This window comes from Amblyomma maculatum, chromosome 2 (assembly GCF_055883805.1).
Source record: "Amblyomma maculatum isolate TAMU_Amacu chromosome 2, ASM5588380v1, whole genome shotgun sequence".
Taxonomy (NCBI): Eukaryota; Metazoa; Arthropoda; class Arachnida; order Ixodida; family Ixodidae; genus Amblyomma; species Amblyomma maculatum.
The window spans coordinates 200908423-200932667 of record NC_139345.1 but is presented as its reverse complement, the minus strand read 5'-3'; the positions used below and the strand labels follow the sequence as shown (position 1 = coordinate 200932667).

The window sequence follows — 24245 nt, the reverse complement described above, 5'->3', positions numbered from 1 at the left end:
GGCGTAAAGAAGGAAGGTACTACGAGAATGCTCGTCGCTGTGGACACCTTTAACGACTCACAGATCGTGACCCATCCTTTGTTGCTTACGACTTGCATATAAACATCGCTCCATTTTAGCTCTTACAAAATAATGCTATCGGCATCAACATTCCGCGCCGCCTTAATACTACTCTTACAAGTATATACAAGTGTTTTTATACTCCTCTATTTGGGGTCATTTTAACGCTAGGCCCCGTATTGTTGAAAATCCTTGGTTGTTGAGGCTGTGAACGAAAATTGCCGTGCATGGCTCAGGTTTACGTTGTAAGGGTTGGACGCTGAGTTCTGCAACCCTATGATGCCATGCCAAATGACAGCAGCTACCAACGCGGGTAGCCCTTGTGGAATAGGTAGGTGAGAAAGGAATTGCAAAATCGGGATCCTATCGCCAGTGCTACGCCTAGGCGATCGGCTTGCATTTCAGTTTGATGTACTGAAAGCCGGCCTTTATGGCTATGTCAGACGGCCTTTCAAATATTGTGGTAGCTTACTACTGTAGGTTAAAGCATGTGTGTAAGTTAAAAGAGACACAAAATAAGTGATTTATGACATTGCGATTAGCAAATTGCACATAGGCGAAGCAAGAGCACCAACACTGAGCGTCCGCTCTTACAAGCGGTGCTTAGGCATCGATTTAAAAGAGTTACCACTAAAAGAGGTTTGTCATTTGGCCCCTAGCTGGGTTTTGTTTCGACACATGCATTTTGAAAAATAGGTTGGTAATGGCGGCACTTTTATTTAGCTTCAGGATTTTTTCGCGCTATTTAAAAGGGAACAGACAACAGTTTCCGTTGGCTGCGGCCTCTTCAAAATTATAAGAGGGTTTTTTTTCGAGTACAGAAAAACTTCTGCGAGTCCACAGCACCCATTAACATTTATCAACCTTTCTTTTTATATCTCACTATTATTGTTTCAACTTCTCGTCTTCGTCTCGGTGATTACAGCGCTTTACTGCTGAAACCATGGGTGAGCTTGATCCATGGAAAAGCCACGGTCGCCGCTTTTCCAAGGAGGAGGAAAGCAAGCCGCCCGAGAACTGTCGGACTACGTTAAAGTAGAAAAAAGGGTCAAATTGTCCGAAGCCAGCTTCGGCCTCAATCACATTGGGACGATAAACTCCATGAACCAATTCTGCCTTTATATATTTTGCGCTATTTTAATGCAGTAATCTAAAACTCGCTTTCAAACCTTATGCCCCGTATAAACGGTCACAAAAGCTATCATTCAAGTGTTGCTTTCCAGAGCGTATTGCTGGAATATTTACTTTGAATTGAACTGGAATATCACATTTCTAATAGGAAATAAAAAAGAAAATGAGGCCACAATTTCTCTCGCGTAGTAGGCTTTTATGAGTATATTTGCGCATTTCAGTCGACCAAGCACAGCGTTTCCCACTCACGTAGAATATGGACGGCACGCAGGCGGCGGACTCCCTGGACATGGTCGAGGTGATGAGGAAGCAGAAGTCGTTGAAGAAGTACGTGGCCGCAGAGCAGCACATGAATTGGTGGAAGAGGAGCAACATTTCCTGCTGGAGGAGTCCTCCAAATAGGGCTAAGCCCAGGCACTGAAAAAAATCGAGTCAAGGATCCCACGTCGGAGTGTGACATTGTAACTGCACTAATGCATGCTGCCTGTATTAGCAGTCTCTCCACAACCGCTAGCGTCCACTCGAGGATTTGGCACGAGCCCCACACTCGGCTCAAGACCGCGAAAGCCAGCCATGAGAAAGGGAACTGCTGGCTGCCTGAACTTCAGTTCCCGAATTTCGAGTATCAGGTGTCAGTGGTACTGGCATCCACGTTCACATGTAGTACCGGCGCCCCCGACAATGTGATGACTCTACCCCAACTCCGTGCTTCACTGCTGATGCTAGTTTCGTAGCATATAATCATACACCACGCAATACAGATGATGGCAAAAAGCACTGAGAAAAAAAGCGCTGATATTCAACCAAGAACCTTATACGCATATCCATTGATATCCTGCGACCCCTGACACTCATCCCTTGTTTACAGGGGCTAACAGAAAGCAGACGAAACAAATGCAGGATGATGGAGGTGGAAGCGGGCGCTTTAACTCTGCCTTTATATGCATGACGTGACAACCTTAACAGCTCCAGTCTGCGGCTCCTCTTGCGGATATTTTGAGTGCATAAACTTTGCCTGACAAACTAATCACCTACGCCTTAATATGCGCCTCCATTATCTCACCCCTTAGTACAAAGTCGATAGCTGCCTTGTCATGTACAAGACATCTTGACATAGAGATGAAGCCTTGAATAACAAGGCCGTTCGAACGTGCCTGTATAACCAAGGGCTAGCACGTCCGAATAGAAGTGCAGGGTTCCTGCAGGGTGCGATTTGTCTCGCCCTCCAACATGGTCTGAGAATTATTTGTCAGCTCCTACCAAATGTGACATGGTCACGTGGCGTGGCTCAACCCTACGAGCAAACAGTTTCCGGCCATGTTAGCCGCCTGCTACGGGACTGAGCCATACACGCGCATTTCCGTTCACAGCGCAGACGTCGACAACGCCGATACCGGATTTTCGGTTGACAGGGCCTTCAAAGGTATCGCGTAGAAAATAAACACCAGACACAAAAATACGCATGATTGCAGCAGCGTACCAGGTATCAAAATGACCTTCAGTGTGCATTGGAAACACAGTTCGGACATAGTTTGGTCAACTGAAGAGAAGCTGACGCAGTTTCCTTGAGATATCACACTTGTCCTTACTGTGCTGCGTCAGTATCTCAGTTGGAGCCAGTTTTGGCGTCATAGGGCATGCGCTCCTAGTTGACTCAAAGCACCTCACAGCAACGTCTGAACTTTATAACGCGCTCCCTAGCAGGCTTCGATCGCACTTCTGCGTTTGGTGATCATGGCGGCTTACCGTGGACGTAAAGAATTACAAGCAAGTTGCAGTTTGTCATCGTCAGTGATCCGCACTCCCAACACTCATACAACATGGCCGACGCCATCCAGGTGGAGATGCATCAGCCTGGGGTTCAACAGGCAGCGCAGTGCAAAAGGAATGAAGTTCTTATACTTCGGTCACCGCAGGCAGGTATGATAAGAACGCAAGAATTCAAACCTCTCCAGCCATTAGTTGCTGTGGCCAAACGCAGCACACATAACTGGTAATATTTGCTAACGAGGAACTAACCATTATTTATTATTTTGGTACCGTTCTCTACCGCAATGAGCTTTTCAATAAGTCAAGTAAATTACGAATTCAACAAGAGACCATGTTTCTCTCTTGTCCACTGTAATATCAGCAGCGTCAACAAAAACTGCGATTTGTCTTCAGCATTTTTATCTGAACACAGTTTTAAGTTCGAAGGGATTGCATTCTCAGAAACATGGTTACGTAAAAATTAACATTTTTCTGTCGCAGGATACAACTTCATTTCTAGCTCTAGGGACACCTCTGCTCGTGGAGGAGGGGTTGCACTGCTGATAAAATTTTACCTGGAGTTTAAAATCATTAAAGAATTAGTTGTTACTAATTCTACTATTGAGTATCTTTTTATTAAATTACATTCAAGTTTAACAATTGCAGTAGTCTATAGGCCACCAAGTTCTAGTTTGCCGATATTTTTCGACGAGATGGCAAGCGTGTTTACGTCTCTAGGTAATAGTAACAAATGACCGATAATAATAACAGGTGACTGATATTAATATTAGTAATGAAGCTCATAATGAATATCTGCACTTACTAGACTTTTTTAACTTCAAAAACACGATACTAGAACGCACCAGGATAACATGTACAACTGCTGCAGTATTAGATCATATTTTGTGCAATATCTAAAATATTACATCAGTTGTGTATGATGCAATGATTACTGGCCATTTTCCAGTGTTTGCACTTTATCATAGGGTACAACAACGTACTAACTACTGGCGTTCAAAGACCACCCGACTTAATTACGTTTTGTTAAAAAGGAAACTGCAGCTACTGAATACAGATAGTATATTTGATGGTGATTGCAAATTTTGGAAATGTTTTGAAGACTGCAATATCTGAATGCACAATTTCTTATGAAAGGAAATACGACAGGCCTCTCAATCCTTGGATGACCAAGACGATACTGAAAGCAATAAAAGAAAATGCTACTTGTTACAGTAAGGGAAATAAGCAGAATGTGTATTATTTGCAGCAATTTTGCATTGCTCGAAATTCAGTGCTGCCCATGATAAGAAGGAAAAAAGAATACAGCACGTCGCTTATTGAACGAGCTAATGGGAACACGAAACGAATATGGAATGTGCTAAATGATGTAATTGACAAGCCTCCTACAAAGTGCGTCTATCCCGATGTATTGAATAACGACACAGCATTGAGATTTAATACATATTTTACCAGCGTAGGCCCGCAGCTGGCACAATATATACCACTTACTCCATGTAGGATGCATTCGGGGCCTGCCAATAGTAGCTTTACACCAACTGCACTTACATTTGATACAATTACTGATATAATTGGAGCTTGAGTAGCGCAAAAGCTACAGGGCCACACGGAATACCTGTGAAAGTAGTGAAAGATAATGTTGAGATTGTTGCACCCCTTTTGCTCCATATAAGTAATCACGCAATAGAGAAAAGTATATATCCTGAGATATAGAATATAGCAAAAGTCATCCCTGTATATAAAAACAATGATAACAATAATCCAGGCAGCGATCTCCCGACATCGGTGCTTAGTGTAATAAATAATATTTTTGAAAAAGCTATAGCATTAAAAGTACGCCATTATATGGAAGAGAACAATATTGTTTCTCAATGTCAGCATGGCTTCTCATCTAACTTATCTACATCCACAGCGGTTCTCGAACTTACACAGTCTATATATACATCTCTACACAATGATGAAATTCCAGTAGCACTGTTTCTTGATTTAAAAAAAGCTTTAAATACTGTTAGTTACTCTACGCTGTTGACAAAGCTTGAACACTACGGATTCCGCGTTTATAAAGTTGACTTTTTTTGCTAGTTACCTCTCAAACAAGAAGCAATACGTTTATCTTGATGGTTTCGCCTCCCCCTTCAAACAGTTGAAGCAGGCATTCCCCAAGGTTCTGTCCTAGGCCCTATTTTTTTCTTTTTATATATTAATGATTTCCAACAGATTTCATCTTCATCTAAGGCTGTTCTATACGCTGATGACACAGCAGTAATATTTTCAGGTAAGAGACTTTTAAAATTGGAAGCAGTAATTAATTCCGAAGCGTGTCAAATATAGCGCCCATCCCGTGTGCCTCGCTGTGTCCCTGTCTGTTTAACGCTATGCTGAGAGAAAGTGTCTGATAAATGAATGGCTTAACTGCTGTAAACTGAGGCTAAATAATTCAAAAACAAAATTTGTTTTATTTCGTCCCAGAAATAAGTTCGCTAACTCTTCTAGCCTCAATATTTTAATTGATGGAGCAGCCTTGGAGAAGACAGAACCAATAAAAATATTTAGGTATTACAATTCACAACCAGTTAAACTTTAAAGAACACATTACAAATGTGCGTTCGAAACTTGCTTCAGCTCGTAATTCCTTTTCGAACACGAATATATTTCTGTACCCGTATATTAAAAATAGTTTACTTTGCCATATTTCATTCCCACCTTATCATTGCAGCGAGTCTTGGGCATTCACATCTAAAACATACTTAGATTCCATCATTCGTCTTCAAAAAAGAGCTGTACGCATAATGACCTTCAAGCACTGGCACTCATCTACACCTTTATTGTTCTCAGAGCTTCATATACTCGCTTTTACTCTCGCGTCAGAAATGAAAGGTTGCCGTGTAGTAAATGCCATTCTCCTGAATGCTCACCCTTTACCAATTACATTATTTGTTACATCCAACTGGAACGCCAGAAATGCAAGCAACATAAACTTTAACCTGCTTATCACAAGAAACTTTGCCGGCCAGCTCCTAATACAGTATGTCGGTGTAAAAGTATGGAATAATATTCCATTTGACGATAAAATGGCAAATAAATTTTAATTTTTTATAAAAATAGTTTATTTTTACTGAATTATGTTATTATATAACTCTAAATAAAATAGATAACAAATGCTTTTATTTCTGGCACTACCAAATGTCTATGTCTTGGTGGTATTCATTTTCCCCAGATAGAGAACTGTATTCCGTGATCTCTCAATTATGCAAGTCGCATAAAATAATTTGTGTATGTGCATGCCTGTTTTTAATTTCTACACTGTTATGTATTTTTTTTGTTCTTTACTTTCTGTGCTCATTGATTGTTACGTTTGCGTGTGTATAATAAGCCTGAAAATATTTGTTACATGTCCTTTAGTGTGTCTCCACTGATGTATGTATGTATGTATGTATGTATGTATGTATGTATGTATGTATGTATGTATGTATGTATGTATGTATGTATGTATGTATGTATGTATGTATGTATGTATGTATGTATGTATGTATGTATGTATGTATGTATGTATGTATGTATGTATGTATGTATGTATGTATGTATGTATGTATGTATGTATGTATGTATGTTTGGTTTGGTTTGGTTTGTGGGGTTTAACGTCCCAAAGCAACTCAGGCTATGAGAGACGCCGTAGTGGAGGACTCCGGAAATTTCGACCACCTGGGGTTCTTTAACGTGCACTGACATCGCACAGCACACGGGCGCCTTGCTTTTCGCCTCCATCGAAAAGCATGTATGTATGTATGTATGTATTGAAGGCTCCGCCTTCTAGAATACGGGTTCGCGAGCGATGGTCTCGCCCGACGAGTGAAAACCAAGTCTTTTTTAAAAACACCGGTTTATTCCGGATCAACAGAAAAGCATAAAATAGAAAAGAAACAGCATTGGTCAAAACTGCGCTGGAAACATGCCGTCGAAGTTCGCGACAATGGACTATGCAGAATAAAACGGAACATGGGTCAGGGCTTCACCGCGACAACACAAAACACACTGCGGCGCGGATAGGGCGAGTAATAGGGCCAAAGCGTTGATCTCGGTACAAAAACATTGCTACTCGCGTGGCAGCACTCACGCTAACACTCCTAAGGCTTCCTTGAAGGCGCCGCTTCTGTCTTCGCCTCGCAGGACTCCGCTCCGTCGTCCGTGTACATCCCGCCGGCTTGGGACGCTGCCACGCCGCCCTTCTCTGGCCGGCCGCCCGACGAAAAAGCCCCGAGCCCTGCTTCCAACGCGCTTATCTACCCTCTGTCTCGCGCCGATAATATGCCGCCCCCGCTCCGGGCAGCTCGCTCATGCGTACTCGCGCTGCCCGGGTGGACACCAACACAAACAGAAAAAAGCGCGCGCGGTTCGAAACGCTAAAAGGGGCTGTGGGGCCCCACACTCCCCCCCTCTCAAGACGGGACACCTCCCGGCGTGTAAAACAACAATAACGCGGGATAAGGACGGAACTGGTACTGCTGCTGGTGGAGCGCATGCTTGGAGGTATCCGCCGAGCGTGGGTACCCGTAGTGCCTGGTAGGTCAAAGGATTCTATGTGGCTAGTGGACGGCCGTGGTAAGCTCGGAGATCGGCCACGTTGACTGGTCCGGCTTCTCGACCACCCTGCACATGGCGAATAAAGTAAGAAAGCCGAGACGCGCGCTTTGTTATCGTGTAAGGGCCAGTCCATTGTGGAGCGAGAGAAGCAGCAAACCCTTTTGCTGCATCCCTTAGTGGGTGCGTGCGGCGAAGGACTTTGTCGCCGACTGTGAATTCCAAAGGTCGTCTTCCCTTGTTGTACTGGTTACAGTGTTCCAGGCGGGCAAGGTCCAGTTTTTCCCTCGCCTCCTTCAGAGTCTCGGCCAAGCGGCTGGAAAGATCATGAGCAAATTTAGAATGGCTAAGACCCGTTAAATCAGAGCCATTCAGAGCATGCTCAATAGGGAACCTGAGCTCACGACCAAGGAGAATGGCCGCTGGCGTAAAACCTGTTGACCGGTTTACCGTGGTTCTTGTGGCAAAGGCCATCTCGTGGATACCAGCGTCCCAGTCCTTGTGCCGCTCCGTGAATGCCACCATCATAGTCTTGAGATTTCGATTCACTCGCTCTGTAATGTTTGCTTGAGGATGGTAGGGCGTAGAAGATGAGGCAGCTGGATATGTACCACTGTATGAAGACCATGGCGATGGAATTGTTATCCGGGCGCGACATTGCAGTGGGAACTCCAGCGCTTCCCAGGAGGGCAGCCAGGGTGGGCGGTCAACCAAGGAAGCACTGGCATCCTTTGGAGCATTTGCAAGGATTCCCATTGAGGATCGTTCCAAGTATGAAAAGCTTTTGGATGACGTTGATGAAGATTATGCCCGAGGAGAATCCAGTCGAAAAAGTGGCAAGCCAGCTGGAGATGAGGACAAAGATTCTATTGGGTCTGCAAGCGACCTTCAGGCCCGGGCTGAGCTGAGTGAAGATGATGATGCTAGAGAGGTTAGTGGGCAAAGGGAAAGCAAAAGGCTGGAGTCCAGCAAGGAGCTTTTCAGTGTGGCTAAGCAGGCAGTAGTGACTGTTGATACAAGTGCAAGAGCTGTATTGCCAGAGACGGGCAGTCTGCGAACGCATGGTTTCCAAGACATGTTTGTCGGGCACATGGAAGGTGATAAGCCACTTCTTGAGGATGAAGACCAACTTTCAGAGCCGGATGCAAAACCAACTGCAGAAGATGAGCAACTTATCAGCAAAGTTCAGGTGGGCCTGCTTTCTCTGCCGAAGCGAGAATCGTTTCCGACAGAAGGGGCACTGGCTAACAGAGATAGTGCTGACGTGTTCACACAAGCTCCTTTTCGCAAACCGAGACCGCCACGAAAGCTCTCCGAGCCTGCCAGGCCTCCAGCACATGCAATGAGCACTTCCTCTGTGGTCCAACCGGCAGCGTCTTCAATGCCACCATTCGCGGTGCTGCCTCCTTCGGCTGTTGCAGCGCCATCTACTACGCAGCAGCACAGTTATGCACGTCCAGCCTTTTCAGATTATAAGATGGCAGTCCAGGATTACCGCGCAGATTATTAGCGCCTCTCTGTGCATGCCAACTCTGAAAGTGAGCAGACCAGAGGACACTCGGAAGCTGATTTGTTTGGGTCAGCTCCATTCACACACCTCAAGACAACTCCCAATAATAAGGCCCTCTTTAAAGAAGGTATATCAGTTGTGCCACAGCCATCAGGGCGCCATAACTCAGTGGCATCAATGTCTGTGGGGTCCCATGCACCCACCATTCCAACACGCACACAGAGCCATCAAGACCTTTTTGGATCCACCCCATTTGCTGTTGAAAGCTCTGGTGGTTTGCTCGATGCAACAGTGGAGACTGCCCTCGCCACTGTAACTCGAGCCAGCAATGTGGGCAAACTCTCCTCGATTCTCCTGAGAGCCCGGCTAGCTCAGTCGGTAGAGCATGAGACTCTTAATCTCAGGGTCGTGGGTTCGGGCCCCACGTTGGGCGCCATATGAAGGTTCCGCCTTCTAGAATACGGGTTCGCGAGCGATGGTCTCGCCCGACGAGTGAAAACCAAGTCTTTCTTAAAAACACCGGTTTATTCCGGATCAACAGAAAAGTATAAAATAGAAAAGAAACAGCATTGGTCAAAACTGCGCTGGAAACATGCCGTCGAAGTTCGCGACAATGGACTACGCAGAATAAAACGAAACATGGGTCAGGGCTTCACCGCGACAACACAAAACACACTGCTGCGCGGATAGGGCGAGTAATAGGGCCAAAGCGTTGATCACGGTACAAAAACATTGCTACTCGCGTGGCAGCACTCACGCTAACACTCCTAAGGCTTCCTTGAAGGCGCCGCTTCCGTCTTCGCCTCGCAGGACTCCGCTCCGTCGTCCGTGTACATCCCGCCGGCTTGGGACGCTGCCAGGCCGCCCTTCTCTGGCCGGCCACCCGACGAAAAAGCCCCGAGCCCTGCTTCCAACGCGCTTATCTACCCTCTGTCTCGCGCCGATAACATGCCGCCCCCGCTCCGGGCAGCTCGCTCATGCGTACTCGCGCTGCCCGGGCGGACACCAACACAAACAGAAAAAAGCGCGCGCGGTTCGAAACGCTAAAAGGGGCTGTGGGGCCTCATCACTCATCCTGCTAGTGAAATAAGCGCCCGTCGCCATTTTTCTAAAGGTAGAAACACTCACTTCATTCAATCTTCGTGCTAGTCTAGCTAATAACTGAATTTTTAATTCAAGACAGAGCGAAAGGAAGACAGCACAAGAAGGCAACACATAGCGTTATTCGTGTCGTGTCGTATTCTGCACTGGTCACACCTGTTGCTCTTTCTTCATTACAGAAAACAAGCATGGCGCCTGCGAACATGCACTTTCAATCATAGTTACAAAAGACGTAAGTCGTACTTTAGAACCCCATTGGCGCAGTGTGGCTGTTCTGTCTTCTACGTTTTGCCGCGTGGCGTTGGCGCAGCAGTTACGACGCCCGACAACTCTTCCGGAGAACTCGAGTTCGAAACCGACCGCCGCAGGCTACGTTTCGGTGGAGTCTCATCCGTGTGCTGTGCGATGTCAATGCCCTCCTTACATAGTCAAAATTGCTAGTCTTCCACGACAGCATCTCTCACAGCCTGACGCAATTTGGGGCTTCAAGCATTACAAACCAAACAAATCAAACCGCTATTCTGCTATGCAATCTAACGTCTGAATCATTACATTATTAACTCACGTTCATCGACATCGAAAGAATATACTCTATGTTTTAATAGATATCAGTGGCTATCTCTGCTTGTATCGAGCAACGACGAGCCGGCTCATATATATATATATATATATCTATATATATATATATATATATACCGGGTGTCCCAGCTAACTTGAACCAAGGGTTACAATATAATATATTTGAGGTAGGTCAGTGAAACCAATTGCAAACAAATGCCAGGCTGTTCGCGCACTACAGGCAATTTTTTGGTTTTGCAATTACTTAATTAGCTAATTATGTTAATTTTTCTAATTTATTAAATATCGACTTTAGACTAAAAATGTGAATTGAAAAGTTGTAGAGCACCTTCAGAAACCCCCATTCCATTAATTGCGATAAAGAAAGTTTTACGTGTATCTTTTTTTCCGGGCTCAGAAGAAAGCCCGCGAAATACAAATAATACCACGTGACTAGCGCATTTGTGCGCCGCGATTGTGGTGCTCTCAGTCGTGGTTTGAGCGAACGAAATCAGCTGCGGCCGTGACCCGACGGTCCCGTTGCAGCCGCAGGCAGAAATGTTGGCGATGGTTCGAGCGAGCTCTAGCTCGCCCGTCGCCACCGCGATTTTGGCCAGACCTGCGCACCGCAGCAGCCTACATCACGACAGGCGGATGACGATAAAGAACCGACAAATGAAAGAGCAGCGCTAATTTTAGTCGAGTCACATGATGTCATCTCGCCCCTTTACCCAAGCATGCATGCACAGATTCAGTGGCTGATACCTTATCGCTCATGCGTTTGTCGTGATGTTCGCTGATGGGAGAGAACGAGGCCTTCTTAGAATCTCGGTGGTGTCGGCTTGCCGCTCTCGCTGCTACTGCACCGTCACGTGGGCCGGCTGTCTGACGCGGGCGAAAAAGCCATCGCAGGCATATCGGCCTGCCGCTTTAACGGGGCCAAGAAGACACGGCCGCAGCTAATTTCGTTCGCTCGAACCACGACTGAGAGCACCACAATCGCGGCGCACAAATACACTAGTCACGTGGTATTATTTGTATTTCGCGGGCTTTCTTCCGAGCCCGGAAAAAAAGATACACGTGAGACTTTCTTTATCACAATTAATGAAATGGGGGTCTCTCAAGGTGCTCTACAACTTTTCAATTCACATTTTTGGTCTAAAGTCGATATTTAATAAATTAGAGAAATTAACATAATTAGCTCATTAAGTAATTGCAAAACAAAAAATTGCCTGTAGTGCGCGAGAAGGCTGGCAGTTGTATGCAATTGGTTTCACTGACCTACCTCAAATATATTATTTTGTACCCCTTGGTTCAAGTTAGCTGGGACACCCGGTATATATATATATATATATATATATATATATATATATATATATATATATTGCTACGTGCTTTGTACGCACGGGGGGTTTATTTACAGGGATCGGTCCAAACAGGACTGCGGCGAAGCGTACAAACGTCCCTCTGCCCTTACTCTTCTTTCTTCACCGACCTACCCGACCGTTTTTTTCATCTTCCGTCGACGTTCTACGAAGGCGCGTGACATTTCCCTCCTCGCAGACGAAGCCCGTCGGGCGAGTTACAGAGAACCTCTGGAATGAAATCGCTTGAGGCGGGCTACATGCACTACCTGAGACTGCCGTGACCGTCGACCATTCACCGTTGTGCGTGCTATGACGTAATTCAGGCCACTGATGCGTTCTAATACAACATACGGTCCGGTGTAGTGTGACAGCAGTTTTTGACAAAGACCACGCTTACGGAGAGGTGTCCACAACCACACATAGTCACCGGGAGCATAAGAAACTTGTTGGTGTCGGGCGTCGTAGCGGTTCTTAGAACGTTCTTGTGAAGATAAAATTCGAACTCTGGCCAGCTGGCGGGCTTCTTCAGCTCTGCAGAGTGTGGTAGCAAGAGAAGGTTCGTCATGAATGAAAAATGGCAGAATGGTGTCGAGGGCACAGCGAGGCGTGCGAGCATAGAGAAGGCAGAAAGACTGTAGCCTGTTGTTTCATGTTGCGCTGTGTTGTATGCGTGAGTAATGAACGGTAAAACGCCATCCCAGTCCTTATGGTCTGCAGCGACGTACATAGCCAACATGGTGGTAAGCGTCCTATTAGTTCGTTCTACCACACCGTTCGTTTGGGGATGATATGGCGTGGAGTGGCGAAAACTGCAGGCGCTGAGGCGAAGAAGTTCTTCGACAATGTCCGCTGTGAATTGGCGTCCACGGTCACTAATGATGACTGCAGGAGGGCCGTGCCGAAGAATGACGAGTCGAAGTAAGAAATTTGATACTTTAGACCCAGTAGCGGATGGTATCGCGGCTGTCTCACAGTAGCGGGTTAAATAATCAATGCACACAAGAAACCATCGGTTTCCTTTAGAGGACCGTGGGAAAGTCCAAGAAGGTCAATGCCATCTTGTTCAAACGGGGCTGTTGGAGGTGTGACTGGCTGCAGTTTTCCATGTGGGCTTGAAGTCGACAGCTTAACGCGCTGGCATTGCACACTGCTGACTACATACCGCTAGATCGTTGAACGCATCTTCGGCCAGTAAAATCGCTGCTGTGTGCGGTGGAGTGTTCGGGCCACTCCCAGGTGACCAGACGTGGCGTCAACATGCATCATTTCTAGAACTGTGATACGTAGGCTTTCCGGAACGACAAGAAGCATACGTGCTCCCCCAGAGGCGAAATTTTTCTTGTAAAGCACTCCTTCGCGCATGCTAAATGTGTTCTTCATAGGATCGTTGGCGGAATGAAACTGTGAAGTTAATGTTTTGTCTTTGCGTTGCTCGGTTCGGAAAACTCGGACATCGGGGAAGGTTTGTGAAATTGGAGCCAAATATTCATCAAAATTGTCTGAGTTGTTATCAGTCGTTTGAAGCGGCAAACGCGAAAGACAGTCAGCATCTGAGTGTTTATGGCCGCTTTTATGCACCACAGTAAAATTAAACTCTTGTAGGCGTAAAGCCCATCGAGCGAGCCGCCTACAGGGGTCACGAAGACTCACGAGCCCGCAAAGAGAATGGTGGTCGGTCACAATCGTGAAAGCATTCCCGTACAGATAGGAACGAAAGCGCTGTACAGCGAAAACAACGGCTAGACATTCTTGCTCCGTAACCGTGTAATTTCTTTCACATTTACTCGACGAGCGGCTGGCATACGCTGTCACGTGCTGATCGCGTCAATGGCGTTGTATAAGTACAGCGCCGATACCGATACTACTTGCGTCAGGGTGTACTTCAATTGGAGCTGATGGGCAGAAGTGGCGGAGAATTGGGTCCGAGGTGAAAAGAAATTCAGATGACGGAAAGCTGAGTCACATTCACTGGTCCAATTGAATGCTGCATTTTTATGCAGTAGACACGTAAGTGGGCAAGCGATGGCGGGAAACCTTGGTATAAAGCGTCGATAGTACGAGCATAGCCCCAAAAAGCTCTGCAGCTCTTTTACTGATTTGGGCACGGTAAAACTTTTGACGGCTTCAATTTTCTTGGGATCTGGTCGAAAACCTTCTTTGTAAACTAAGTGACCGAGAACAATTGTTTCACGATCGCCAAAATGACATTTCTTTGCATTCAGTACAAGACCAGCTCGTTCCATGCAATTAAGTACGATATCCAGACGGCTGTTGTGCTCACTAAATGTTTTGCCAAAAATTACAATGTCGTCCAAATAACATAAACAAATTTGCCACTTTAGTCCACGTAGAATTGTATCCATGAACCGCTCGAATGTGGCAGGTGCATTACATAATCCAAAAGGCATAACGTTAAATTCATAAAGTCCCTCTGGTGTTACGAATGCCGTTTTTTCTTTATCTGCAACGTGCATGGGAATTTGCCAGTAACCGGATCTCAAGTCAATAGAAGAAAAATATGAAGCTGAGTGCAGACAGTCAATTGCGTCATCTATATGTGGAAGCGGGTAGACATCTTTCTTCGTGACTGAATTTAAATGGCAGTAGTCAACACAAAACCTTCATGTGTTATCTTTCTTTTTAACAAGGATAACTGGAGCTGCCCAAGGACTACAGGACTCTCGAATAATGCCACGCTTTAGCATGTCTTGAACTTGCTCATCCATTACCTTACGTTCAGTTGCTGAGACTCGGTAGGGCTTTTGACGTATTGGAGGAGCGGACCCAGTGTTGATCGTGTGATAAATACGACTGGTAGGCAGTGGCATTGAGTCATCCTTGGCAAAGTCGAACACTGTCACGTGTTTCAGTAGTAGTTCCACTAGAATACGACGCTCAGTTGTAGAAAGAGACTTACTAATCATAGCCGTAACTTGGGTCTCCATGCCTGGTCACACCTGCTGCTCAGTGACAGAGCTGTTTAACGCCGCGACGGAACCGGATATGCCTTCCTCGAAACGGGCGAGTTTTAGGCCCCGAGGCAAGACAGTTGGCTCTTCGGAGTGGTTCACTGTCCACAGCTAAGTGCGGCCTCTAGTCACGGGAATGACGCAACGAGGAACAAGGATGCTCTTCTTAGAGCAGGTGAATCTCGTAGGTTCTACTATAACCTCAAAAGATTTGCACTGGTTCCGAATAGAGAAAACCCACACGAATGCTGCAGATAACGCTGGCACAATTTTGTCTTCTTCCACAGCAAATGCTCCAAATTCAGGTGTCGAGTCATCCACAAGAACCGAAAGTAGGGAAGGATTCGAAGTAATCTCTCCCGTACCACAGTCTAAAGTTGCACCAAAATCTTGCAGAAAATCAATCCCAAGAATCACATCATGCGTAGACCGAGGCAGTACTGCAAATTCTACTCTAAACTTGAGGCCGCCAATAACAACATCCGAAGCACACACACCAAGAGGAACTAAAGGTTCACCACCGACACAACGGAATAACACTGCACGGTCACCACTGAACATTACATTTCTACCTAAACGGTTCTTAAAACTCAAACTCATAACAGATACTGTAGCACCAGTGTCCACAAGAGTCATTGTTTTCACACCATCAACAAACATTCCAATTCGTTCTTTAGCATAAACACGGGCAGAGGTATGAACGTCATCGACTCGCCGGCGGCCTCATCTCCATCGGCCGCGCCTCCTAGTTTCCCTGAGGCGTAGGGAAGAACGACGTCGAGGGGAAGGTGACTTGCGCGGGTGCTGGGATGGCGGCGTCACACTGCGATCAGAGGCAAGAGATGAATTCCGCAAATATGTCGAATGGTATGAGTCCCCAGTAGGCATAGTCGGGGATCGCTGTTGTTCGGTGTGCAGCCGTCCGTGAATGTTAACGTAGGCTCGGTAATCTTGGACAGTTGGAAAACGGCGGCGGCAGTATCTAGCGATATGCCCCGCAATGCCACACCTGTAGCACACAGGTTGAGGGCGCCAGCGACCAGCATAAGAGTCCTCACTAACAAAGTCGCGATGTTGGTTGTAGCGAGGCTCTCGCTGCTGACGAACCACATTTTCAGAGTAGGCCGGCCTCTTTTCCATCGGCTGGTCGTCATAACGTTCAGTACAGCTGCGCCGCTGATCGTCCATATGCGAAGCGCCGCTAGGTTGAACCCACGGAGTGGACCGGGCGGCAACATTTGCCTGCGGTGCACAACTCTGCCGCACATATACTTCACTACAGATGGCGTCCCTAGATCTTGACAATTACTCGCGTACAATCTCTCGTATTCTATCAGCCATGGGAACTGAAGGACAGGCTTCAGTACTGGCTACAGAGGTGACATGAGCCAGTCTTCCGAATTTAGGTGTAATTCGTCGCAGCTTGAGAGCCTCAAATGTTCTACAATGCTTTATAACATTAGCGGTGGTGCTCAGGTTCTCTTTGCTAATAAGAAAATTATAAACGTCTTCCGCTATTCCTTTCAGGAGGTGACCGACTTTGTCTTCTTCAAGCATAGTGGGGTTGACGAGTTTGCATAGCTTTAAGATGACTTCGATATATGCAGTGCAACTTTCTCCGGGTACTTGCGCCCGGTGAAACAACGTTTGTTCAGCGCGCTTCTTTTTTTGCGGGTTCATCCCCAAAATTTTTCTTGATTTCGCTTGTAACGATAGCCCATGTACTTAATGAATCCTCGGGATTATCGAACCAGTCAAAGGCAGTGGCGGCAAGGAAGAACAGCACATTAGCCAGCTTAGTAGCGGCGTTCCTGTGATTGTATATACTCACTCTTTCGTATTGTTTCAGCCATTCATTAACGTCCTCCTCAGGTTTTCCGGAAAACGTACGCGGCTCTCGATAATGGGGCCAGTTGTTCGCCGTGGATGATCCTGGCTGCTCGGTACTGCCGTCTTCAGTCATGTCTGATGGCATTGGTGGTAGGCCAGCAAGTCTACGGCTTCTTCAGTAGATTAAACGCTCCGTGGTCGCTACCCAAGCACCTCTCGCCAAGGTGTTACGTGCTTTGTACGCACGGGGGGTTTATTTACAGAGATCGGTCCAAACAGGACTGCGGCGAAGCGTACAAACGTCCCTCTGCCCTTGCTCTTCTTCTTTCTACCCCGATCTACCCGACCGTTCTTCATCTTCCGTCGACGTTCTACGAAGGCGCGTGACAATATATATATGCCAGCACATATTTGCGGCAATAGTTTCACACGCTGTTTTACACATACACAGATGCACACGCATATACACAATATATTGAGTGGCATTCACAGAAATTGTTGCCTCACTACGTTTATGCTGAACGAGTATGTGTTAGATAAGAGAGGCGGAAACTAAGGGATGACAGCTTAATCAAATAAACATTGCGAGAAATAGGATCTGCGGAGAGGAGCGATTAACTCTATTGCCTCACAGCATTCAAGGCGGAGCATAAAACAGCCGCCATGAAAAGCTGCTTACTAAAATTAATAAATGCGCACGAGCAATAGATATCCCATCAATATGTTTTTTGTAATGCAAAAATTTAAGCTACCTTTATTATGGCGGAAAAAATGGGCGATCAAAAATTTTTGCTTCTCCTCTCCCCCTCAACTCAACCCACGCTGGCGCACAAGAAAAAATTAGAGCGCCTGTTAGATGTCTCTTAAGAGGAGAATGGAGAATGCCGACCCTTCCTCTCCTATCATTTGTCTCTCATCATTTGCCTCTTTTCCACATTTCCAGTCAGGTGCGGCCATTATACGTCGTCGTTTGACATACTAGTCCTTCCGCTGTCATGTTGAATCATGCCTAGTCGTTGTAGTCTTTACGAATTATAGCTAAGCATATTTTCTCATTTCCAGTCTGTTACGGTCATTACAAGAAGTCTAATAACACCTTCGTGTGGGCCAGTTGATGAGGCATCATGTAGAGAGCAATGCAATGTAAACAAGGCTACAAGACACATGGAATACACACGGCGCTAGTTATGTTTTCCCGTGTGTCTGTGTTTCAATTGTACTGCTCCTCTCTATGATAGAGGTCATTGTTCGACACACTAGTCGTTCCGCAGTCATGCTGAGTTACGCTGAGTCATGCCTGTTATCATTCATAGCTAAGCACGTTTACTCATTTTCAGTCAGTTGCGGCCATTACAAAACGTCGTTTGACATGTTGGTTGCTCCGTACTCATGCTCAGTCATGCTGAGTCTTGTCTAGTCGTTCTACTCATAGCCAAGCATGTTTATTCATTTTCAGTTAGTTGCGGTCATTACAAGTCGTCGTTTGACATATTGGTCGTTCCATACTCATGCTCAGTCATGCTGAGTCTTGCCTAGTCGTTCTACTCATATCTAAGCATGTTTACTCATTTTCAGTCAGTTGCGGCCATTACAAGTCGTTTGCCATATTGGTTGTTCCGTACTCATGCTCAGCCATGCTGAGTCTTGCCTAGTCGTTCAACTCATAGCTCAGAGCGGTTGCTTGGCGGGCTAGTTGGTTCATATCTAACTTGTATTGCAGCGCGAACCACAAGAAGGGACGACGACAGACAGTGAAAAGAGCGCTCTTTTCACTCGGTCTGTCATAGCTCAGCATGTTTGCTCATTTTCAGTCAGTTGCTGTCATTACAGTCGTTTCACATATTGGTCGTTCCGTACTCATGCGTAGTCATGCTGAGTTTTGCATAGTCGTTCTACTCATAGCTAAGCATGGTTACTCATTTCCAGTCAGCTGTGGTCATTACAAGTCGTCGTTTGACATATTGGTCATTCCATACTCATGCTCAGTCATACTGAGTCTTGACTAGCCGTTCTACTCTTAGCTAAGCATGTTTGCTCATTTTCAGTCAGTTGCGGCCATTAAAAGTCGTCATTTGACATATTGGGCGTTCCATAATCATAGTCATGCTGAGTCTTTTCTAGTCGTTCTACTCATAGCTAAGCATGCTTACCCATTTTCAGGCAGTTGCGGCCATTACAAGTCGTCGTTTGACATATTGGTCATTCTGTAGTCAATTTTATTCCTTTTTTATGATTTCATTAGTCATCACCGATATCTGTCGTAAAATTTTATCCAATACCAAATCACCATCAAATGTTTTCATTCCTAATTTCCCTCCTCATACATCCGATGCAGAGATTCCATGCTCAGATCCGGCGCACAGGTCTCGCGCACAACTCTTGCGCGCAACTCTCGCGCACAGGAGTTTGTTCCGTGAACTTAGAAAGGCTTTCGCCTTAAAAAGAAGAGATGAATTCGCGATGGCGCCCCACCACACCTCGTCCAGCCCGCATATCTTGAGAGCTTCCAATGATCGGGAGTGCCCAGCAGCCTCACTGACGTCAGTGTGGAGGTTTCTGCGCTCTCATGTGTCGCTCCAATCGGCTGCGAGTGTTCGCCAGGAGCAATTATTAAAATTATTTTAAAATTGTCAGCTCCGCGCAGAACTTTAAAACGTGACTCGAATACTGACAAAGACCGCTTCTATGGATTTCTGGAATTTTAACTTTACCGCAGATAGCATTTCTGCAGCCGATTCAGCGTCTTCCAATTTTTTTGTCTCCTTGTCATCAGCTTTTTTTTTCATTGATCATGTGGTTCCACCCTCTCATCGATACACCGTCAACCATGCTGTTGCACACATGAGTACGCGATAAGCACGCAGTAGCCAGTTACATTGATTGCACTTCAACGCAGAAATCGTGCACCGACATGGCAGGCTGAACAAACTCCCGCATTATATAAACTGGTCCTCGCCTCGGCGCCATAGGCTAACACGCACATCATTCTGTAGCATCACGAATGACATACTTCACGTTGACCAACATTTACAACTGAGCTGCTATTCGTACCGTTTCAAGGACAGTGATTACACCAAGCGGTGTCTCGAGGAAGGCAGGCTCCTCGCCAACCTGGTACTCGAACACAGCGCCTGCAGCAGAGGAAGAAAAACACGGCTTGACGTTGCACACTGTCAGGCAGAAACACACCGTGCGATGATTCTAGGAAAATCTAGGAAGTAACTTACGGTAGTCTTCCATCGTAAATACCGTCGCGGCGATCAAAGCTGCGGCGCTGCTATTTTGCTGGTCTTGGAACAGAGAAAGAATTCTTCTTCTTCTTCTGCTTGGCCTTTTGAAACATGTCACTTAAGATAGAATTCAGTTCAGGATCGAGATTTTTCGTCACTGTTGTTCACAAGCCTTGACGGCTTTAAAGAAAGTGTAGGAACCATTCAAAACGACTGCAGTCGGCGTGTTGCATTACAAATTAAACACATGGCTGGGCCTAAAAATCGCCATCTATATTGCTGGAACTTCATTATCCTCCGTACAAGAAGAATGCTATTTGGAATGGTCAGACACCTTGAATATATTGTTACGGTGCGCATTCTTATAGACGATGAAGATATGTGGCCGTAGTGAAGAATGACGACTCTTAAGCTAAACTCTGTTTGTCCAGCGATTATGTCACTGACGGTGGACTGTTGTGACTTGTTCGCAGTGTGCCTTGTGACAATATTGTGACAAGCCTGACGAGAACAAGGTTCGTGAAGTTGGAGGCGAAAAATAAGAAAACTCAACTTTTCAAACTTAAACTTTCTGTAAGTATTTTAATTTTTATTAATTTCCACAATCTCCGATGAGACAGTTTTTCTGCCTTTAGTCAATCACTGATTTATTAAACCCAGCTCCTTGATTAACCTAAATCCTGTTTTTGCAGTTTTCGTGGATGTCCTGACTGAACCCTGGCTGATTCTTCCTTACGCTATGCGCATTAGCGAATTAACTAACAAACGAACGACATCCAAAGGCCTGTCGTCTAGACTCGGGTATCTGCGGAGCCTCATCACGCCGGGCGGCCGTCGGTGTAGTCACATCATTGCAAGAAACACAACGCATCATCAGCGAGCCTTCATCCTGAATTTTTTTTTTTTCATTTCAATCACAGCGTGATTTATACAAATTTGGGTTTTGATGGACTTTGAGCCAGAACACCCGGCAACGTTTTATGTTGTATTGCGCGTGACAAATAGTGGTCAAAGAGGGTGGCCTTTTCAGAACTACAGTATATCGGGATTTTGTAGGGTTAGAGGATAACAGATAAGAACGCTCATCTTGCTCGGATCGAAAGGTCAAATGGATCGACCCCTCGTAATGGGGTGGTTCTCATTTAGAGGCGGCGCTGAGGTGACGCCAGTCATTACCGTAAGTGGGCTTCTGCTGAGGCTTTTCTGAGGGAATGAAAGACGGAGCTGGCAGACGCCTGTTTGCCTGTTGTGCAAAGTTGCTGGAGTAACGTTTTATCTCTCCTGAATCTCAAAGGTCGAAGAAGAAATTTATTTTGATTTCTTTCAACTTATTGTTTGCTCCCCAATTTACAACGAGCGCACCTCCCAGGATAGAGTGACGAGAAAACCTTAATGCACACAGGGATTTTATTTATAAAAACGTAACCGTTTGGAGTCCCGCTTAAGTTGTAAGCAGGCTCGCGGAAGCAGTCCATAGTGATATGAGCCAGTTGGTTATGGCCATATTATGTAACCGCATGGAACACGGCTTCTGTTCGCGCTAAGACTTTACAAAATTGCGGACGCCCCATCAGTAATTTTGTCATCATGCATGAACCATCGAGCCTACATGGCGATACCAGGCGCTGAGTATTACACATTAAAAAATCCCTTCTGATTTTGAAGATGAAGCTTTACCTAGAAATTTACGAACATGAAAAAGGACAAACGTGAAAAATATGATACATTTATCTTCAGCCGGCAATGCCTCTCCGAAGATAATATTCATCCAAACAGCCCTTGCGCAACGCACAAAAGACGCTAGGAAGCTCTGTCGTCCGTCGCTGCAGCCAAAGTAGACGCTAGGTGATGGTCACAAGAACCTTCAGTGAATGCCACGAGTCTTAAAAAAGCAAACGGTGATGCGAGCTAAGAGATATGCCTGGTAAAGAAGAAAGGACGCGCATGCACGAATCGCGCCTGCTGCTGTCAACCTCGACCCCACCTCTGTGACGGCAAGTGGCGCAGCAATGCAGTTGTGCGTCGCTCCTGCATTTATTGCGATCCCGAAAACCTTTAGGGTCTTCAGAACATTCAGATTCGAATTCTGTGCACCAAATTTGGAGCTTCGTACGCCGCCAGACCTACAAACAGTTGTTAATACACCGCTGCGCTCATTTCATGTGCTCGCGAAACGGCTGCCGTATATCATTTCATCGAATCCTGGAACATAACACGCTCGATGCAAATGAAAGGGCCAATAATGCTTAAGTAAGGAGTGTTGAAGTGTCCTCAGCAGCGTCCTTTGAACTGCAGTGTCATTGCCTAGCTGGACACAAGTTGCCTTTTTTCGGTGTTTATTAGGAGTCCGGCGCTACAGTACTGGATCCAGCAACGCGCTGTATTACTTATCCATCTTCAAAGGTTCGATCTGGCAATGACACTGTCTATTCCGCGTTGAATTCCATGCCATTTGGAGGCGATGCCTTCATGCCAAAGTGCTTACTATTACTTGAATAACCTGCGCGGGTGGTCAATCCTGTAGCATAACTGAGAGTGGAGTAGATTGGCACGGAAGTAAAATGTTGGATGTCTGAAAATGCTGTGCCTCAGGAACAAAAATGGTTGCCCCCTTCTGGGTCACCGCCACCCCTTCACTTGATGTGGCAGATGGATTTCTGTGTTGTGGAGGCGAAACGCAAGTAAATCATTGTGCTATGGAATGTCAGTACACCTGAATATCATCAGTTGGTAGAAATTATTCTAGCACCTGTAAAGAGGAAGTTCCGATTAAGTGGGCGGATCACCGAGAAAGAGGAAGAGAAAGTGATTTTGCGGACCAGCTGACTGCAAGTTAGGCCACCCCCGCTCCGCGTGATTCCGTTCTCTCAACGGTATGGATGGATGGATGGATGGATGGAATGGATGAAAAATAGGAGCGTCCCCTTTGAAACGGGGTGGTAGCAGTAGCTATCATGTTCATTTTTCTCCCTATATCTTAATTATTGATTTAGAATGGTTAACTAAACCATCATTCTATTTATTAAATTTTGTTCATACATTACTAACATTATGTCACTTCTCTGCTTTTAGGCCACCAATCTTCAAGTCGTTTTTTTTTTCTCACTTCGTACGTATACCTTCGTAGGGTCCTCTGAGCAGCGTCACCTGGTGCCAGATAGCAGAAATATTGTAAAAAGAAATATTAGCGGGTTTAAAGCGTGACGTAGCCGTTGCTTCCATGGCGCAATGGATTGACACTACTTACCTCAGCAATAGGCAACAAAATCAACTGTTCGAATCCTGCAATAGCAACTTTATTTTTTCGTTACTTTTTTTTAACGCAACATTACAATAAACTACCAAGCTCATTCCTGAGAGTGTTCCCCTTTAGGTTACAATATGTAGTGTTTTTTTATTTCTTAATAGCCGCCAAACCAGCCTTGAACAAAGCCACGAGGTGATGGCATGACAATGGTAACACTAATCAATTACCAATCATTCCCTGCCTTCAGTGAGTGTATATTACCTTTAGGTTGCGTTCAGAAAAACCTTTCGGTAACTGTCGCCGTTTAACCCGCTGAGAGGTAACCAGTGAGGAGAAAGAAGTTGCGGGACCCAACCGTTGAGGAGACGGAATTACGCCCCCGCTCCGGTTCTGCTCGCTACCGGCTCCACGCGCCCTTCGTCGTAAAGCGCAGCATTTCACCCTTCGGGACCGTCTTCTCTGTCGACGAAACTATATGCCAGATGGCCGTAAGTGGCTGCTTGTCGTACCTCGCCATCTCCGAAATGATATCTGCGCATCTCACCATAGCGATCCGCAGTTTGGCCATGTGGGTGTATTTAAGACTTATGAACGGTAGCGACAGCGCTTTTACTGGCGCGGTATGTATATCTTCGTCAGTAAGTCTGTGCGTTCGTACATCGATTGCCAACGTCGCAAGCCGCTTCCTCTCCATCAGCCGGCTCCACTAGAGCACCTTCCGTGCCCATACCGACCATTCGATCGTGTTGGCATTGATTTGTATGGAGCTCTGCCGTACACACCTGCAGGAAATCGTTGGATAATCGTGGCCGTCGATCGCCTTACTCGCTATGCGGATACAGCAGCGCTTCAGGATGCCACCGGACCCACTATCGCGTCCTTTCTTCTTCATCATTT

The 24245-nt window shown here is 45.9% G+C and overlaps 1 protein-coding gene and 1 non-coding gene across 2 annotated transcripts in view; one reads left to right on the top strand and one right to left on the bottom strand.

Moving 5' to 3' along the window:
• The window catches only part of LOC146200929 (uncharacterized), a 51995-nt gene extending 31884 nt beyond the window's left edge, over window positions 1-20111 (bottom strand). The window contains exons 1-3 of the mRNA XM_084592477.1: window positions 20099-20111; window positions 19923-20002; window positions 1441-1608 (exon numbers count right to left, since the gene is read on the bottom strand). Of these exons, the coding sequence (XP_084448603.1) occupies window positions 1441-1608; window positions 19923-20002; window positions 20099-20111 (261 nt within the window). The remainder of the gene's footprint in view (window positions 1-1440; window positions 1609-19922; window positions 20003-20098) is intronic.
• On the top strand, window positions 9407-9479 carry TRNAK-CUU (transfer RNA lysine (anticodon CUU)). Its single transcript has one exon. It is a non-coding gene; the product is annotated as a tRNA-Lys (tRNA).
• Window positions 20112-24245: the final 4134 nt, after the last annotated feature.